Consider the following 17,823-nt stretch of genomic DNA (forward strand, 5'->3'; position numbering starts at 1 on the left):
ACAAGTCATGTTTGATTTATTAAATTGATCTGTGATTAAAACAATATCCATTAGAGTAAATCTTGAGAGAGAGAAGAGGTGCCACCTGCTTGTCATGTAATTTAGTAGAGTACAAAAGGTACACAAGTGGTCGTCATTACACACAGGCAAATATCCAGCTGTAGGGCACATTCTGTATGAGTTGAAATGAAGTATCTTAGGCTTTGAAAAGGATTGCCTGAACACACTTGTGCCATGAAACAGCTCTACTAAATTCCATCTTTCTCACAGGGTATATTTTTTGGTATGCATGATAAAGATTAAATGACAAATTTCATGTCAACTTAATTATATTTTTTCCTCTAAAGTTAAACAGCACAAATAAAGAAATAGCACTTCTCCAATTTTTATATTTTATTGTCATAGTAGTTTGCTTTAATAACATGTGAAGGCGCTCAAGCACACTGCCAGAACGCCATATAAGAGAAACCAAAAGTGGATAAAAGCAATGGGAGACATGTACAACTAGGGTTGCAAAAATTCATTAATTTTCACAAAATTCCCAGGTTTTCCAGAAATCCTGGCTGGAGGATTCTGAATTTCCTGCCCCCCCCCCCCCGATTCCAGATTTCCTGCCTATTCTCCCCCGATTCTGAATTTTGGGAAGTTAGTGGATATTTTCAACCCTTTGTACAACCAAGATAATAACATTTTGATTTCAACTTGTTAAATTCTCAAACATCTTTTTTTTGTAAATAATATATTTTTCTGTATTACAAGCAAATCCTGGTCCTTGTCTGGTTACAGATATAACTGCTGCCATTTTAAAATGTTCAATGATGGAATAAAAAATAAAAACTAAGAAAACAATTGTGTTTTATGGTCATGAGTAGACCAGAGTAGGGGTGTGAGGGAATGGGTTTGGGGGCAGGGCCTAACCCAAAAATGGCATAGCTGAGCTCTCAATATGAGAAAGCTGACTCGTGTGTACTTGATCTCGTTTTTCATTTGCTTAAAAACAGGTTTCTTTTTCAGAGAAGTTTTTTAAGCTGATCATCGACAGGTCAAAGGGGGAGAGAAGAGAGGGTCGCGAGCAGAGTTGCAGTCACCGCCGCCTGTGTTCCCATCAATGACCCCTGACCCCACTCTTCACCCCCACCCCACCATGGTGCCAGACTGTGACCGGGGACTCCCATACAACCGCTTCAGTCCCTCTCAGCAACGAGCTTCAACACCTTACCAATGGCAATGGTCTTACCTGGGGAGAGGACACAGAGACATAGGTTAACAGCAAAGCCTGTCTACTCAAGTCCAAATGGGCTAGTTTTAAATTAAATCTTCATAAGTGGAGACCCTCCACTCTCCGACCCACTCCTACAGACTTTGTCCCTTTTAGGGTCCCAATGAATGACCCATCCCCTCTACCACACTCCCCAACCAACAGTACTTTTCACCACAAATGCAACTCAACCACTAACAGAGACTTTAATCTAGAGCTGGGCAATATGACCAAAATAACCTGTCACTGTATTGATTATTATTTTTTTTTTACAGTATGACCAATTTAAGTTTTTGAATAGTAAAGTTGTACATTTGCTTTATGAGTAGTGAGTGATCCTAGAGTGGCAACACATACATTCTATGTGATTGCAAATGTTGCAATTGCGACTTGACCTGCAAATTAGAGTAAAACTGTTTGAATCATGGAAATATGACTATTCTAATTCTATAGTTAGAATATAATAGTGGGCACTTTGAATACAGTGTTTGAGATGACAACAAATTAAAATGCCAGGGAGGAGTTATTGTGTCAGGGAAGGAACTAAAGTGTTGATATGCGTTTCCTAGGGAACCCTATAAGCTTTGGCTACATTGCATGTTCTCTCTTAACTACTTCATGTAGCTAACATATTCTTGCTTTGCATAATCCTCTTTGTTTTAGAAGATACTGTTGCACAAACATGCTGATTTAGGTCTACACCATCGCTGGTATTATCAGACTGTATAGCTAGCTACGTTTGCTCTTACTCAGTACATTTATTAGCTAGCTAGCTATTATCATTAATGGCTAACAATTAGCATCTCACAAGATTTAGGGCAACTTGCTAAGAAAAGACAAACTAGCTGTTTGCTGATGTAAGAAACAAACTAAGTGTCATTATAGAACGCTAGTGGATTTATATTAAGAATCAAAGTGAAAACAGCATCGTCGTCATCAACATTGCTGCATTGACCATGCAGACTCAACACAAGTGTAGTGGTTGAGGAACATCAAATGTGCTCCTTGAGTGACAGGGGGCGTGGCTAGGTCTGCGTGGAAAGTGGCACGGGGAGAAAGAGAGATGACTCAAGTAGCGAAGTAACCTATAAAAATTGACATTACACATGGCGTATCACATTTAACAAACCAAACATTCAAATGCCGATATAGAAGGTAAAGAAAAATCCAAACCGGTCGGTCCCTGCATCAATACCGGTATATCATAAATACGGTATATCACCCAGCCCTACTTTAACCTTGGTTTCAGTTTGGACTACATTTAAACCATTGTTCCTTCCAGCATGGCCATTTAGGGACTACTAACATTTTACATATATACTTTCATCATTCAACAGACGCTCTTATCCAGAGTGAATTACATAAGTAATCAGGGTTAAGTGCCTTGCTCAAGGGCAAATTGCCATTTTTTAAGTAGTCAGCTTGGGGATTCGACCGAGAGACCTTTCCTTTACGGGCTCAAAGCTAGGCTACCTGTCGCCGACTAACAGCCCCAGTGATAGCAGAGGCCCGTACCTTCATCCCGTAGGGTGAACCGTCCCATCTGGGGGAAGTCTTTGAAGGTTTCAAGGCAGATGGTTCCGGCGGTGCGCAGACGGGCAATGCACACCTGGTCCTGTTTCACAAAGCGCGGTCGCGTCTTACTTTTCTCTCCCGACTTCTTGTCTACCAGACAGATTAAGGCCTAGATGTGGAGCAGAACCATCACAATAACTATACTGGCAGGTCTTTAAAACACTATTTGTCAGGTGCAGTTAAAAGGGAATACATTGCAGATTCAAAATGAAGATGGTTCCTTTTGAAGGTTATGACATTATGACTGTATCATTACCGTAATTTGCACTTCTTCGATGCAGGTGTGGATGTGGAGGACAGCATTGTAACCAGGGCAGATAATAGACTTGTGTTCAATGATGACAATCTGTGAGAACACACAACACAATACTGAGTAAAAACAAAACACCAATAAATCCAATATGTTTGCCATTAGGGCGACATTCAGACAGGACTACGGTCCAACTCCAACTGCCTTAGTGTCTGTGGTGACTGGCGTACCTGGGCGTCAAAGGTGCGTCCAGAGTGGCAGAGGTTCTCAGCGTTACAGAGGATGAAGCCTGGCAGGATCTCCTCCTCCTCGATGCCCTTCAGTCTCAGCTTCAGGTTCTCTCCAGGAGAAGCATCGTCTGTCTCCACATCATCACTCAGCAGGCTCAACACCTCCACTGTGTGCTACAGGGAGGAAGGATGGAAGAGATACGCAGCCATTAACACAAGTTCATAATAAGAGATGGAGTGAACACCTTTATGGTAAAAAAAACAACAGAGGGAGATACCGTGTGGTACAGACTAATGGTAAATACGAGAAAAAAATACCTATGACTAAACAACTCTGGCTTAAGATACTTGCCACCCCATTACCTAGGATTAGCTATAGCTCTAATGCTCTGATGGGCGTTGGATGTTCCATGGCAGACTGCTGAAGAATGTCTTACCCTGTTTGGCATCATGACAAGCTGCTGTGCTTTACTGATGGACCCTGACTCCAGTTTCCCCAGGATGACAGTACCCATGTCCTATAGGGTGGGGAACAACAGTAGAAAGAGGCCAGATTAAGTAACCCAAGTCAGAAAAAGGTCTTCTACAGTTGTGTGAGAGGGTTAAAAACTAGTGTGGTTAAATAGGCTTTTTATTACCAGGAAATAGGATGTTACATGTACAGTGTAGCTGCTGATGTGGGCAGTACGAATGACACGGCTCACTACAGTTGTTGACCATCAAAATACTGTCATGTAAAGGACAACCGTATCTAAATAAACACTTAAATATAATGGGTTGGTTGCCATATTAATGGCAATAGAATAAAATATTAAGGTTTCATAATGTGGTCATCTTCACCTTGTATTTGTCTACAATGGGTAATCTAACTGGTCCGTCGCTCGCTCTGTTTAAGTTTGGCAAACTGTCCAGATGTGGAATGAATGGTAACCCCCTGGAAGACAGAGAGAGAGGAGATAAACAGGTCAGGACAGTAGCGTCAAAAGACTATTCAATCCATTCACACTGAAATGTTATAGTACCTTTCGTGTGGCTTCGTTAACAGAGAAGGAAGGAGCGTTTCTTACTGGACAAGAAGAGATAGTACCTTCCATTTGACTGTTTTCTTCTGTTTCGTACCTAGTGAACACAGTCCAGGGACAGCAGTGTAAAAGCTGGTGATACTCACGTATACCAAGTGCACGACTCAACAGGCTCCTTGAGGTTGGCTCCTGTGAGGCCAGAGCAGGGCATGAAGTGAATGTCTTTCTTGGGGTTGAAGCCAACCTTCTTCAAAAATGGCACTAGTTTTTCCTTGCATTCTTCGTACCTGAGTTTTCAGGTTAAACAAAAAATAAATTGTTGAGCTGGAATTCAGATACATGAGAATAAATGTTAAACTCTCCAGCAAATCTTGTGATGTCAATGTATGCATGATTTCCGTTAAGGTTCTACAAAGACCCTACATCAACAAAGGATTCCACTCTAGGCTTTGACCATAACCACATCATCTTCTCTGTAATGGGTGTTTTCTTGTTGATGTAAACTGGAGCAAGCACCCGTGACTACCAGTTTCCTGTAACCTGATGTGATTTCTGTGCTCTAAGTGGTAACTGCGCACCTCTCTAGGCTCCAGTTCACTGTGGGGTCGTCCATTTTGTTGACAAGGATGATCAGATGCTTCACCCCCGCCGTTTTGGCCAACATGGCGTGCTCCCGTGTCTGTCCACCCTTCTCAAAGCCTGTCTCAAACTCTCCCTTCCTGGCTGAGATCACCTAGGCAGGAGAAATACACATTGAAAATAATTCATTGGGGCGGTAGGGTAGCCTAGTTGGACTAGTAACCGGAAGGTTGCAAGTTCAAATCCCCGAGCTGACAAGGTACAAAACTGTCGTTCTGCCCCTGAACAGGCAGTTAACCCACTGTTCCTAGGCCGTCATTGAAAATAAGAATTTCTTGTTAACTGACTTGCCTAGTTAAATAAAGGTAAAATAAATCAATCAAAAAATTAAAAGGAACCCTGCTGAACCCTCCCTGAACATTGCTGTGTAGATTTCAAAACAATGTATTTTACAATCAAGTAAACAAATATTTATCATTGTTCCTTCTTAATTTCAAATCGTAATTTTTTTAATAATCTTTATATTTACCATTTCAAGAGATCTTTCTCTCAACTGGGTATTTTGGTATTTGCAGCCACAAGTTTCCCCCCCCCCCCCCCCCCCCCCCCACACACACACACACACACCTTGAAAAACATCAGCATGACACTATGGACTCACCAGCACAGCCAGGTCAGCCTGCGACGCTCCTCCGATCATATTGGGCACAAAGCTTTTGTGACCTGGAGCGTCCAGGATGGTAAAGTGCTTTTTCTCAGTTTCAAAGTACGCTCTGCCCACCTCCACAGTCTTCCCCTTGTCTCGCTCCTCCTGGTTAGTGTCCAGAGCCCAGGAGAGGTACCTGGCAGACAGAGGAAGGGAGGGGGTTAAACCCTTGTTATACTGACAGGCTTTAGTCATGCCATTTCATATACTTTTTGCAGTAGACCCTGGTAAAAAGCAGAGTGTAACTCACCAGGTTTCCCTGTTCTTCTCCTTGGCTTCTCTTTCATACTTCTCCAGAGTTCTCTTCTCTACCATGCCTGTTAAATACCTACCAGTGAGGAAGAGGATAACCAGAGGGAGTGATGAAGAGAGGGGGAAGGAGCAAAGAGTGGAGGGGGGGGGTGAGAAATGCAACAGGTGTTAAAAGCCCCATTGGACTGAATGAATCATAACCACAACAGAAAGAGAGATACTCACATGATTTGTCCTCCGATGGTAGACTTGCCAGCATCTAGGGAGAGATGAGGGACAGCAGGGAGTGGTGAGAGCAGATACAAAATGGCCTGTGCTGTCTAGCCTTGTAACAGGGCTGATTAAATGAAAAATAAATACAAAACATTGCCTGGTTTCCCACTGTTTCCTATTAAGACAATAGCATAGTTTCCCCTAGATTTGTTTCTTTGACAGACCCCCCCAATCAGCAATACAGGTGTGACAGTGACAACTATACACCATGGATGTTATATAGGGCTGCCAATAAACATGTTTTATTGGATCAAATGAAACCCCAATAAATAACAGAGCAACACCGAGATGACCCACACACCTAAGTGATAGTATGTGAAACCACTGCAATAGCCATGAAAAAGAGGAAGAAAGAAGCAGATGTGCCCCCACTCACCAACATGACCGATGAACACCACGTTCACATGTTCCTTCTTGGGCGCGTCTGGTGGGAGGGCGACCACTTTAGGTATGATTGGCACGTCTTCCTCCTCCTCTAGGACTTCCTCCTCCAGAATCTCCTCAACAACTATTGGTCCCCCGTCACCACCAGGCCCTCCTCCTGGTTCTTCCTCATTGGGCTCCACCCCTTTCAGGTCCCATGTCTCCTCTGTGGTCATTTCAGAGTCGCCGTTCTCCAACGGGGCTGCCCAGGGACAAACCGAACAGAGCATTAGTGGGGTGGAATAAATAATAATGATATGAATTTGAAAATAGATTCCTCTGGTTTCAGGTCTGATGTGAAAAAGCCTACCACCTTAGCTAAGAATTTGGTAAATTAAGTTTCTCTACAAATGTTTAAGTTTAGATAGATAAAATACATGTAATTAGTTTGCCATAACATTTCATATTCAAAGGGGAAAACCTAACTAGGGCTACACTACAGGCTGGCAATGATGTAGAGTACTCATACAGTACAGCATATTAATTAGCCATGAGGGTATTGTTCTATGAAGCTTGTTAATGGTTACTACAGCTAAACTTCTGGCATCAGTTTTGACAAGATTTTACAGCTAAAACTACAGAATGCCAAATCTACAGAACATTAGAGCTTAAGGTCAGAGTTCATTCCAATAACATTGACACAATTTTAAATTCCTTATTTGATTTCTAGAAAAAGCTGTTTAACATCTGAAATAGTGTAACCATTCAGCACCCTACAGGCTTTAAAGACCGTAGTAGTGATGACAGACCATGTTGACACTTAGAGCATGGCTCATCATTCCAACTATGAGATTTCAACTATGAAATCCGTAGTGTTTAATCCTGGTCCTGAGGACCCAAAGGGTTGCACATTTAGTTAACTTAGTACTACACACCTGATTCCACTTAATCAAAGGTTAAATTAGTTGATTAGTGGAATCAGGTGTGTAATGCTAGGGGAAAAACTAAAATGTCTACCCCTTTGGGTCCCCAGGACCAGGAAACACTTGCAGTAGAATATGGGTTAGAGGTCAGTGAGTGTGCCATGGCAGCCTGGGCCTGGACATGTTTGGCTGGACTTCAAGCCTTTCTTCCATCCTGCACATTCACAACTGTTAGCCTAATGTAAATGATGTAAGAACTCAACAGTAAGGAAGGCTGAAGTCATTTTGCCAGTCACAGGAAAAGTCAGACTAATTGAATGGAGTGGCTGGGGATCATTCTGGACCCCTCTTCCCAACAGCGAAAGGTCCCGAAGCTTCTCATGTGTCGGTTTCTCTACTTTACCCAGTCTCAGCTCTACTCAGACGAATGGTGCTCATTCAATAATGTTAGATCAAAGCGATTTCGATGTCTGCTACATCACATAATGATAGTCTTCTACATAATATAACAACTAGTATAATGTTACTAGTTACTCTTGTCCAAAACTCATAATAAGTGCTTTGATTTAAACTAAACACAGGTAGGCTAAGCTACAGCTTCTTTTATTTATTTTACCTTTATTTAACCAGGTAGGCAAGTTGAGAACAAGTTCTCATTTACAATTGCGACCTGGCCAAGATAAAGCAAAGCAGTTCGACAGATACAACGACACAGAGTTACACATGGAGTAAAAACAAACATACAGTCAATAATGCAGTATAAACAAGTCTATATACAATGTGAGCAAATTAGGTGAGAAGGGAGGTAAAGGCAAAAAAGGCCATGATGGCAAAGTAAATACAATATAGCAAGTAAAATACTGGAATGGTAGTTTTGCAATGGAAGAATGTGCAAAGTAGAAATAAAAATAATGGGGTGCAAAGGAGCAAAATAAACAAATAAATTAAAATTAAATACAGTTGGGAAAGAGGTAGTTGTTTGGGCTAAATTATAGGTGGGCTATGTACAGGTGCAGTAATCTGTGAGCTGCTCTGACAGCTGGTGCTTAAAGCTAGTGAGGGAGATAAGTGTTTCCAGTTTCAGAGATTTTTGTAGTTCGTTCCAGTCATTGGCAGCAGAGAACTGGAAGGAGAGGCGGCCAAAGAAAGAATTGGTTTTGGGGGTGACTAGAGAGATATACCTGCTGGAGCGTGTGCTACAGGTGGGAGATGCTATGGTGACCAGCGAGCTGAGTTAAGGGGGGACTTTACCTAGCAGGGTCTTGTAGATGACATTGAGCCAGTGGGTTTGGCGACGAGTATGAAGCGAGGGCCAGCCAACGAGAGCGTACAGGTCACAATGGTGGGTAGTATATGGGGCTTTGGTGATAAAACGGATTGCACTGTGATAGACTGCATCCAATTTGTTGAGTAGGGTATTGGAGGCTATTTTGTAAATGACATCGCCAAAGTCGAGGATTGGTAGGATTTACAAGGGTATGTTTGGCAGCATGAGTGAAGGATGCTTTGTTGCGAAATAGGAAGCCAATTCTAGATTTAACTTTGGATTGGAGATGTTTGATATGGGTCTGGAAGGAGAGTTTACGGTCTAACCAGACACCTAAGTATTTGTAGTTGTCCACGTATTCTAAGTCAGAGCCGTCCAGAGTAGTGATGTTGGACAGGCGGGTAGGTGCAGGTAGCGATCGGTTGAAGAGCATGCATTTAGTTTTACTTGTATTTAAGAGCAATTGGAGGCCACGGAAGGAGAGTTGTATGGCATTGAAGCTTGCCTGGAGGGTTGTTAACACAGTGTCCAAAGAAGGGCCGGAAGTATACAGAATGGTGTCGTCTGCGTAGAGGTGGATCAGGGACTCACCAGCAGCAAGAGCGACCTCATTGATGTATACAGAGAAGAGAGTCGGTCCAAGAATTGAACCCTGTGGCACCCCCATAGAGACTGCCAGAGGTCCGGACAGCAGACCCTCCAATTTGACACACTGAACTCTATCAGAGAAGTAGTTGGTGAACCAGGCGAGGCAATCATTTGAGAAACCAAGGCTGTCGAGTCTGCCGATGAGGATGTGGTGATTGACAGAGTCGAAAGCCTTGGCCAGATCAATGAATACGGCTGCACAGTAATGTTTCTTATCGATGGCGGTTAAGATATCGTTTAGGACCTTGAGCGTGGCTGAGGTGCACCCATGACCAGCTCTGAAACCAGATTGCATAGCAGAGAAGGTATGGTGAGATTCGAAATGGTCGGTAATCTGTTTGTTGACTTGGCTTTCGAAGACCTTAGAAAGGCACGGTAGGATAGATATAAGTCTGTAGCAGTTTGGGTCAAGAGTGTCCCCCCCTTTGAAGAGGGGGATGACCGCAGCTGCTTTCCAATCTTTGGGAATCTCAGACGACACGAAAGAGGTTGAACAGGCTAGTAATAGGGGTGGCAACAATTTCAGCAGATAATTTTAGAAAGAAAGGGTCCAGATTGTCTAGCCCGGCTGATTTGTAGGGGTCCAGATTTTGCAGCTCTTTCAGAACATCAGCTGAATGGATTTGGAAGAAGGAGAAATGGGGAAGGCTTGGGCGAGTTGCTGTTGGGGGTGCAGTGCTGTTGTCCGGGGTAGGAGTAGCCAGGTGGAAAGCATGGCCAGCCGTAGAAAAATGCTTATTGAAATTCTCAATTATGGTGGATTTATCAGTGGTGACAGTGTTTCCTATCTTCAGTGCAGTGGGCAGCTGGGAGGAGGTGTTCTTATTCTCCATGGACTTTACAGTGTCCCAGAACCTTTTTGAGTTAGTGTTGCAGGAAGCAAATTTCTGCTTGAAAAAGCTAGCCTTGGCTTTTCTAACTGCCTGTGTATAATGGTTTCTAGCTTCCCTGAACAGCTGCATATCACGGGGGCTGTTCGATGCTAATGCAGAACGCCATAGGATGTTTTTGTGTTGGTTAAGGGCAGTCAGGTCTGGGGAGAACCAAGGGCTATATCTGTTCCTGGTTCTAAATTTCTTGAATGGGGCATGTTTATTTAAGATGGTTAGGAAGGCATTTAAAAAAATATCCAGGCATCCTCTACTGACGGGATGAGATCAATATCCTTCCAGGATACCCCGGCCAGGTCGATTAGAAAGGCCTGCTCGCAGAAGTGTTTCAGGGAGCGTTTTACAGTGATGAGTGGAGGTCGTTTGACCGCTGACCCATTACGGATGCAGGCAATGAGGCAGTGATCGCTGAGATCTTGGTTGAAGACAGCAGAGGTGTATTTAGAGGGGAAGTTGGTTAGGATGATATCTATGAGGGTGCCTGTGTTTAAGGCTTTGGGGAGGTACCTGGTAGGTTCATTGATCATTTGTGTGAGATTGAGGGCATCAAGTTTAGATTGTAGGATGGCTGGGGTGTTAAGCATGTTCCAGTTTAGGTCGCCTAGCAGCACGAACTCTGAAGATAGATGGGGGGCAATCAGTTCACATATGGTGTCCAGAGCACAGCTGGGGGCAGAGGGTGGTCTATAGCAGGCGGCAACGGTGAGAGACTTGTTTTTAGAGAGGTGGATTTTTAAAAGTAGAAGTTCAAATTGTTTGGGTACAGACCTGGATAGTAGGACAGAACTCTGCAGGCTATCTTTGCAGTAGATTGCAACACCGCCCCCTTTGGCAGTTCTATCTTGTCTGAAAATGTTGTAGTTTGGAATTAAAATGTCTGAATTTTTGGTGGTCTTCCTAAGCCAGGATTCAGACACAGCTAGAACATCCGGGTTGGCAGAGTGTGCTAAAGCAGTGAATAGAACAAACTTAGGGAGGAGGCTTCTAATGTTAACATGCATGAAACCAAGGCTATTACGGTTACAGAAGTCGTCAAAAGAGAGCGCCTGGGGAATAGGAGTGGAGCTAGGCACTGCAGGGCCTGGATTCACCTCTACATCGCCAGAGGAACATAGGAGGAGTAGAATAAGGGTACGGCTAAAAGCTATGAGAATTGGTCGTCTAGAACGTCTGGAACATAGAGTAAAAGGAGGTTTCTGGGGGCGATAAAATAGCATCAAGGTATAATGTACAGACAAATGTATGGTAGGATGTGAATACAGTGGAGGTAAACCTAGGTATTGAGTGATGAAGAGAGAGATATTGTCTCTAGAAACATCGTTGAAACCAGGAGATGTCATTGCATGTGTGGGTGGTGGAACTAATAGGTTGGATAAGGTATAGTGAGCAGGACTAGAGGCTCTACAGTGAAATAAGCCAATAAACACTAACCAGAACAGCAATGGACAAGACATATTGACATTAAGGAGAGGCAAGCTTAGTCGAGTGATCAAAAGGGTCCGGTGAGTGGAGAGGTTGGTTGGTGATTTAGACAGCTAGCCAGGGCATCGGTAGCAAGCTAGCATAGGATGGAGGTCTGTTGTTAACACCATATGCTTCAAACTTCTCTCACTGGCTCGGTTACCATCCAAGTGGCCACAGGTTCACACTAACATTCTCAAATCTGTATAAAAACCAACATGCACATTTCCCCACCAGAGATGAGTTTCCATCAAATATTCCTGTTGCAGATATAAGGCTGTGCGTGATGACAGTGCACATAAAAATACCCTTTGGGGTACAAGTTAAATGGGTTTCCTTCACAACGCGAGTTATGGAATTGGCACGCATGCTCAAGCCAACAGCGCTATCTGCATGCTTTTGGCTAAAGAGCACATATAGCCTACCTGATATTATTATTTAGACAAAAAAGCGAGATCATTTTAAATTTGTCAAAACAGCATCCAAGCATCGATCATGTCACCAGAATAAGACCCTCAATATTTATAGGAAAGCATCAAGCTCATCGCCTTGCACTTTCACCACCCTGTGAAGTTCAGAATTTATTTCATCTGTAGTCTAATAGGCCTAAACTGCATGCTTTCCCAACGAGTCGTAGTGGGAGGATCAAACATGTCATCGACTGACTCCAACTTTATGATGGTTATTATATCAATATTTGTGCACAAGTTTTTCCACCGACATTTCATATAATTCAGTTAAACCAACAAAAGATCCCACATTGTCTAGCGTAGCTATTTTGTCGATATTATGAAAGTTCCCCACATTTGTTACTCCCATTAGGCACATTTAACCGACGTACTTTACTCGCATAAAAAATGGGTGGAAACCTGGTTTCTGTTCATAATTTTAGACAACTGTAGGCTACTTACAAACGGTATAACTCAAGATCTAAATGAAAATCCCCATGAAACTGATTGAGATCAAATGGTTGGTATGCAGACGTTTCATCGGTAAAACTTTAATTATACCTCACTATGAGGTTGAGTGCACACTTTGGGGTAAAGTGGAAAATGAAATAGGCAGAGGCCACAAATACAGTTTCCACCCCCGCCCCTAACTTCTCAAAACGAATGAGCCGAATCATGTTCTGCGCATGTTATTTCACACACACGTTCAAGTCTCTCTTTATTCAATTCAAGGGGCTTTATTGGCATGGGAAACCTATGTTAACATTGCCAAAGCAAGTGAAGTAGATAATATACAATAGTGAAATAAACTATGCTTCACTGAACCCTCAACCAATTTGATTGACATGTAGCTCGTCTCTCTGCCTTAGTTCTGGAAAGCTGATTGAAACGAACATCCCTAAAATATATATGAAGGCTCTGTGTTGTAACATATTGCTGTAGCACAAGCAAGACGTAGTCTGCACTTTGCATTGGGGAAAAAATATCAGAGTTTTGTGATGAAATCTTTAGATATATGCGGACATATTTACTGATAAAGAACTCTGCCTCCCAATAGCCAACGTTTGCAAATAAAAAAATCACTGTTGACAAGGGTTGTAACGGTTCACCAAACCCAGTTAGGTGGGTATTGCAGTTTTGGGGTCACGGTTCGGTAAAGCGGAAAATGAAATGCCAACAGTTACCAATTCCATATATGATCATGAGTCATAATACCTGATGAGAGAACAATCAGGAATACCAACACGTATTTTCTTAAATGAAAACACACGACTACCCATCAACAACACTAAAATAAAAGTGCAATGTGTGTGTAAAATCAATATGTAAACATGACCCAGACATTGTGTAGGCCTATGCTATAATGTTTTCTTACAAAGAAAAATATGTGCACGTGTGACTTGAGTGAAGCGTGTCTATAGCACAGTAGTTCTCATTTCCCACCCCGGGGTAAAGTGATGGGCTGTCACAGTGAAGTAGCTCTGTAGCCCTGGTGGTCCATCCATCTGTAGTAAGTGCAACACATTGGTCAATTAATTTACAATTTCCTCTTTGGCTTGCTTACATAGAGCGGGGACTTACACCTGTAACACCTGTTTGCTGAAACAGGTGCGAGAGGGCAAAGTTTATAACGTGGCTTGAGCACTTTCACGAGGTGATGAAACTCCCTTTTCTTCTCAACAACCGAGAATGGGCGCAAATATCTGCAGCTATAAAACATAGCTATCGCTCTTGTAATTTCCGTGGCAGAGTCAACTGCAAAGGGTTGCTTTAATGCAGATGGGAGACCGTTATTGTTTTTTGCATTTCCATCTTGCTCCAGTGGTAGGAATACTGGGGTGAAGACGGCTTAAATGTGTCATGTTTGAGGCGTTGGCAGGTGTATAGGCATTTTTGTTGATCAGTGCCGACATACTCCGTTCATTTCCGCTGTAATCTTCTGGGAAGCAAAAAGGTTTCCAAACAACGGAGAATCGTCCTGGTTTTTGAACACACTACTTGTACAGAACTAGTTCCTGGCTGCGCCTCACAAAAGAAAAGATTTAAATGCGCCAAATTAGATTTGAGTTTTGATTAAGCTCTTGTTGTTAACGGAATAGACTTACTTGAGGCATACAACGCAGCGCAGGCCTAGCATTTTTATTTGAATATTTATGTATTCATTCAGGTTCACAGTGCGGAATGAACCAAGGTCCCTGTACCAAACGGCTCAGTACGAATGTTTGTACCGTTAAACCTGTACTATTGACTGCCTGTCTGAGTCTTGCTTTGTTGATAGGCTGTGTACATACAACATGCCTAAATAACAACCCCCCCCATGAAAACGAAATTGCCTGTTGCGTCGTGCTTATGTTTGCTTTGATTACTGTTACAACAGACAAAGAACAACGTTTCTTCAAACAAGTGGCAGTGGAGTCACGGAGTGAGCAAGCCCTGAGCAGTAGCTCAAAGAACTCGGAGGGGAAAGCACGCAGCGGATCCTGCACAAAAATCTCTCTTTAGTCTAAAACTTCAGTTTCGCAGAAAACTAGGAACTGCAGCCACTCTAAATGGAATAAGGCACCAAGTTGCAACACCAGACATCAAGTTTGGTCTTTGTCTACACCAAAGCTATGTGCGCAGACAGAGCTAGCCAGCATCAATCTGTTTATTATGACACAGTACAGCACCCTCACAGAGTTCACTAGCACTACAGCACACCTTAATTGTACTTATAATAGAGGGGGTGGGTTCTTCTAAATATAATGTAACAAGACATTAGCTAGTCAACTGGCAGTCATCTACACATAATGAGACTAGAAAGGACAGCCAGCGGTCAAAAATAGCTGACAGAGAACACTTCCACAGCAACAATGAATGTGAATGTGACAAAAAAAATGTGTTCTAGAAGCTGTACTAGATACATGTCAGAACTTTGTGACTACTAATTGAGAAGACTGAGGCCCACAAGCATCAATTAGTGATTCATACCAGTGACAGTTGCTTTGGTGGACGTTGAACAGTGGGTTGACGGGATTTACGGAGGGCTTTGTTAGAGGCCAGAGGCTGGGCCCATAGATTGTGAGGCTAGCTAAGCTATTCATGGATAATGCTGAACAGAGCAAAATGACCACAGGTGTAAAACACACACGTATACATACCTGCAGTTTCTGCGACCCCCATGGTGGCAACAACTGGTTCAACGTCTGCTAAAAAAAAAGAGGTAGAGCGTATTCACATTAAGTCTTCTTTCATCAGACATTTTTCATCAAATAAAATGTAAGGTGGGATTGGTGTGAAATCTACCAACCAGCGCTGTTCCAGTCTACCACAATAGTCACAACTACTACAGTTCTTATGAGGCCAACAAACTGCAACACCAGTTCCCCCAGTTAACTGGTTTGCAATATGTACTATAGACAGGTTGGTTGTTTTGCAACAACCAAAGCCTGCGCAACTATGGGGTAAAACATACGGGTTGGCTTAGATTGTTGACAACATGTAAACTATATTTCTTCAATGTTCATAGATTTTTTTTGTTGCAAAATCAGCACTTATGATCTCAAATACATTTTTACAGTTCTTGGTTATGTAGCAAATTTCAGTTAACATGGAATCAGTTAAAACACCTTAACACAAGACATGGTCTCAAGAACAAGATCAAACTGGCGGACACTAGTCACGATTCCCCACATGGCAGTTTCTTGTCATTGTTGGTAGCCATCTGGCCATCCAGAATCACATCCGACTTCTGCCCCATTGAAGTGTCAACCACTTGTGACATTGTCAGCTAACCCATCTATACGCAACAACACTCCACCGGAAGAGGTTAACCCACCAACAGCTTGATGTTTACTATACTTTTACTGGGCTGCCATTTTCCTCAAGAGCGGTTGAATATCTTTAGTATAAACACACATTGGTGATGTCGATCAACAGCAAAAAGCTTGTAAGGCGTGTTCGGCTGGTTAACAGGTAAGTTGAGGTTAAAGGATAAGAAAACGGACGTACGTCAAAAATATCAGACCGGGAAAATAGCTAGATTTGAATCCCCTCATGACTTACAAGTTAGTATTGCCTAATAGATCATGCATAACCACCACAACCTAAGAGCTTTTATAGAAAGGATGGTAATTTATGTTAAGACGAAGCATCTTACATATTCCCCTCCATATTGGATTTGGCAGAGGACAGAACTAACCAAAACATGCCACAGCTCATTTTCATTACATCAAAACGTAAAAGAGTGACATCTATGAATGGCTCTGACTAGTTATTTCTGCATTATTGGTCTGCTCAAATGGGACACTTTGTTCACAAGTTTGTCTTCCACTATGTAAAGTAAGATCGTCCACGTCACACCAATAATGTCAACACTAGTTACCAGTTCCTAAAGTTGTCATGTCTTGCAATTTATAAGGGGCAAGGTTGTACCCGTTCAAATAATTACTAGTTATCTATCTACAGTAGCTAGTTGGGTAGATATCTTGAAATCCTAACTTACATTGTGGGAAGGGTATAGCCCCCCAAAAAAGCACAATTGGCCAAGAATGTCTAAGCTAGCCATTTCTGACTAACGTTACATAGCCCACGTAGACAGTAAAAAACAAATGTGGGACCGTTTGCCTTACCAACGTTACGTACACAATTGTCACACGACTGACATAGGATAGGGTAACTAACGTTAACTAAGTTATGCCAGTAACTAACATTTGGTCAAATGATAAAGTTTTCTACTTTACCCAGTTAACTAAAACATCTAATGTCCAAAATCTCACATATGTTTACAATTAGTTAACGTATGTAACTATACACACTGTCGGCGACAGTTGGCTAAAAACTAACTGGCAACTAACTAGTAAGTAGTGGATAGAAACATAACGTTACTATAGTTAGCTAAAACCTACCGAAAGTATTAGCTACAAACAAGCCATTAACAATCCATCAACTACCGAATACAGCTAACGTTCAAGTAACTTAGCTAACTAACTAGCTAAATACCGTTACTTTGGTAAATAATGCTTGCCCTTAACGTTAACTAGCTACTTTACGCGGTCTCTAAAGTGTTGACGCATGTGTGTTGTGTAGCTTGTTAGCTAGCTAACTAAGTTAACTTGCTAACAAGCTAGCTAACCATCTAGGCAAACGTGAGTGACCGCGAACTTACCACCGGAATCAGGATCTTCCGAGGGGCCTTTCTGAAAGAAGGACGGGACAAATTCGACGGCATTTATGTTGGGGACAAACGGTTTGGCATTCACGTTGAGGGCGGCGAATTCGGAATCGAGTTTCCCGTCGACCGGGGCCTCAACATCATCCTCTTGTTCCCAGGAATCAGGGGCAGCGTCTCTCGGGTCCATCGTGGGTCTTTGCTAGATGTTCACTACTGTGGATAAATACTTGCGTTACGCAGTTGCTGAACTGGCTAGTGTCCGCCCCTATTATTAACTCGTTGTTGAGGTCACCCGATAAAATGTATCAAACTTTCCCTCTCTAATGTCTAATATGGGTTCGATTTACTTGCAATAAAATTGCCGGTTTCTCTCGGTAAAGGGATACGCGAAAGCAAGATTCGACTCAGCACTCCCAGCAAGTCCTCGTGTGCTGCTGACTCTCCCCAACCGATGGGAGCGACAACCAGTTGCATACTGGGAGATGCTGTGCATTGCATGTGTCGCCGTTATCCAGTAGAACGTAA

At 42.6% G+C, this 17,823-nt stretch overlaps 1 protein-coding gene across 2 annotated transcripts; it reads right to left on the reverse strand.

Annotated features, from left to right (window-relative positions):
• Positions 1-380: 380 nt before the first annotated feature.
• On the reverse strand, positions 381-17,812 carry LOC109893579 (eukaryotic peptide chain release factor GTP-binding subunit ERF3A). Of its 2 annotated transcripts, none has more exons than XM_031834895.1 (14): positions 17,293-17,812; positions 15,287-15,331; positions 6,522-6,770; positions 6,098-6,131; positions 5,871-5,948; positions 5,576-5,756; positions 4,914-5,068; positions 4,482-4,622; positions 4,154-4,247; positions 3,751-3,831; positions 3,314-3,487; positions 3,090-3,179; positions 2,774-2,942; positions 381-1,237 (listed from the first exon to the last, which is right to left on the reverse strand). In XM_031834895.1, the coding sequence occupies exons 1-14, from the start codon at positions 17,483-17,485 to the stop codon at positions 1,185-1,187; spliced, it is 1,737 nt and encodes a 578-aa protein (XP_031690755.1). In that variant the 5' UTR covers positions 17,486-17,812; the 3' UTR covers positions 381-1,184. The 2 variants fall into 2 exon arrangements, with proteins under 2 accessions (XP_031690755.1, XP_031690754.1); XM_031834894.1 differs by having other exon boundaries at positions 390-1,237; positions 15,287-15,334; positions 17,293-17,809.
• Positions 17,813-17,823: the final 11 nt, after the last annotated feature.

The sequence above is a fragment of the Oncorhynchus kisutch genome, linkage group LG10, assembly GCF_002021735.2.
Source record: "Oncorhynchus kisutch isolate 150728-3 linkage group LG10, Okis_V2, whole genome shotgun sequence".
Classification (NCBI taxonomy): Eukaryota; Metazoa; Chordata; class Actinopteri; order Salmoniformes; family Salmonidae; genus Oncorhynchus; species Oncorhynchus kisutch.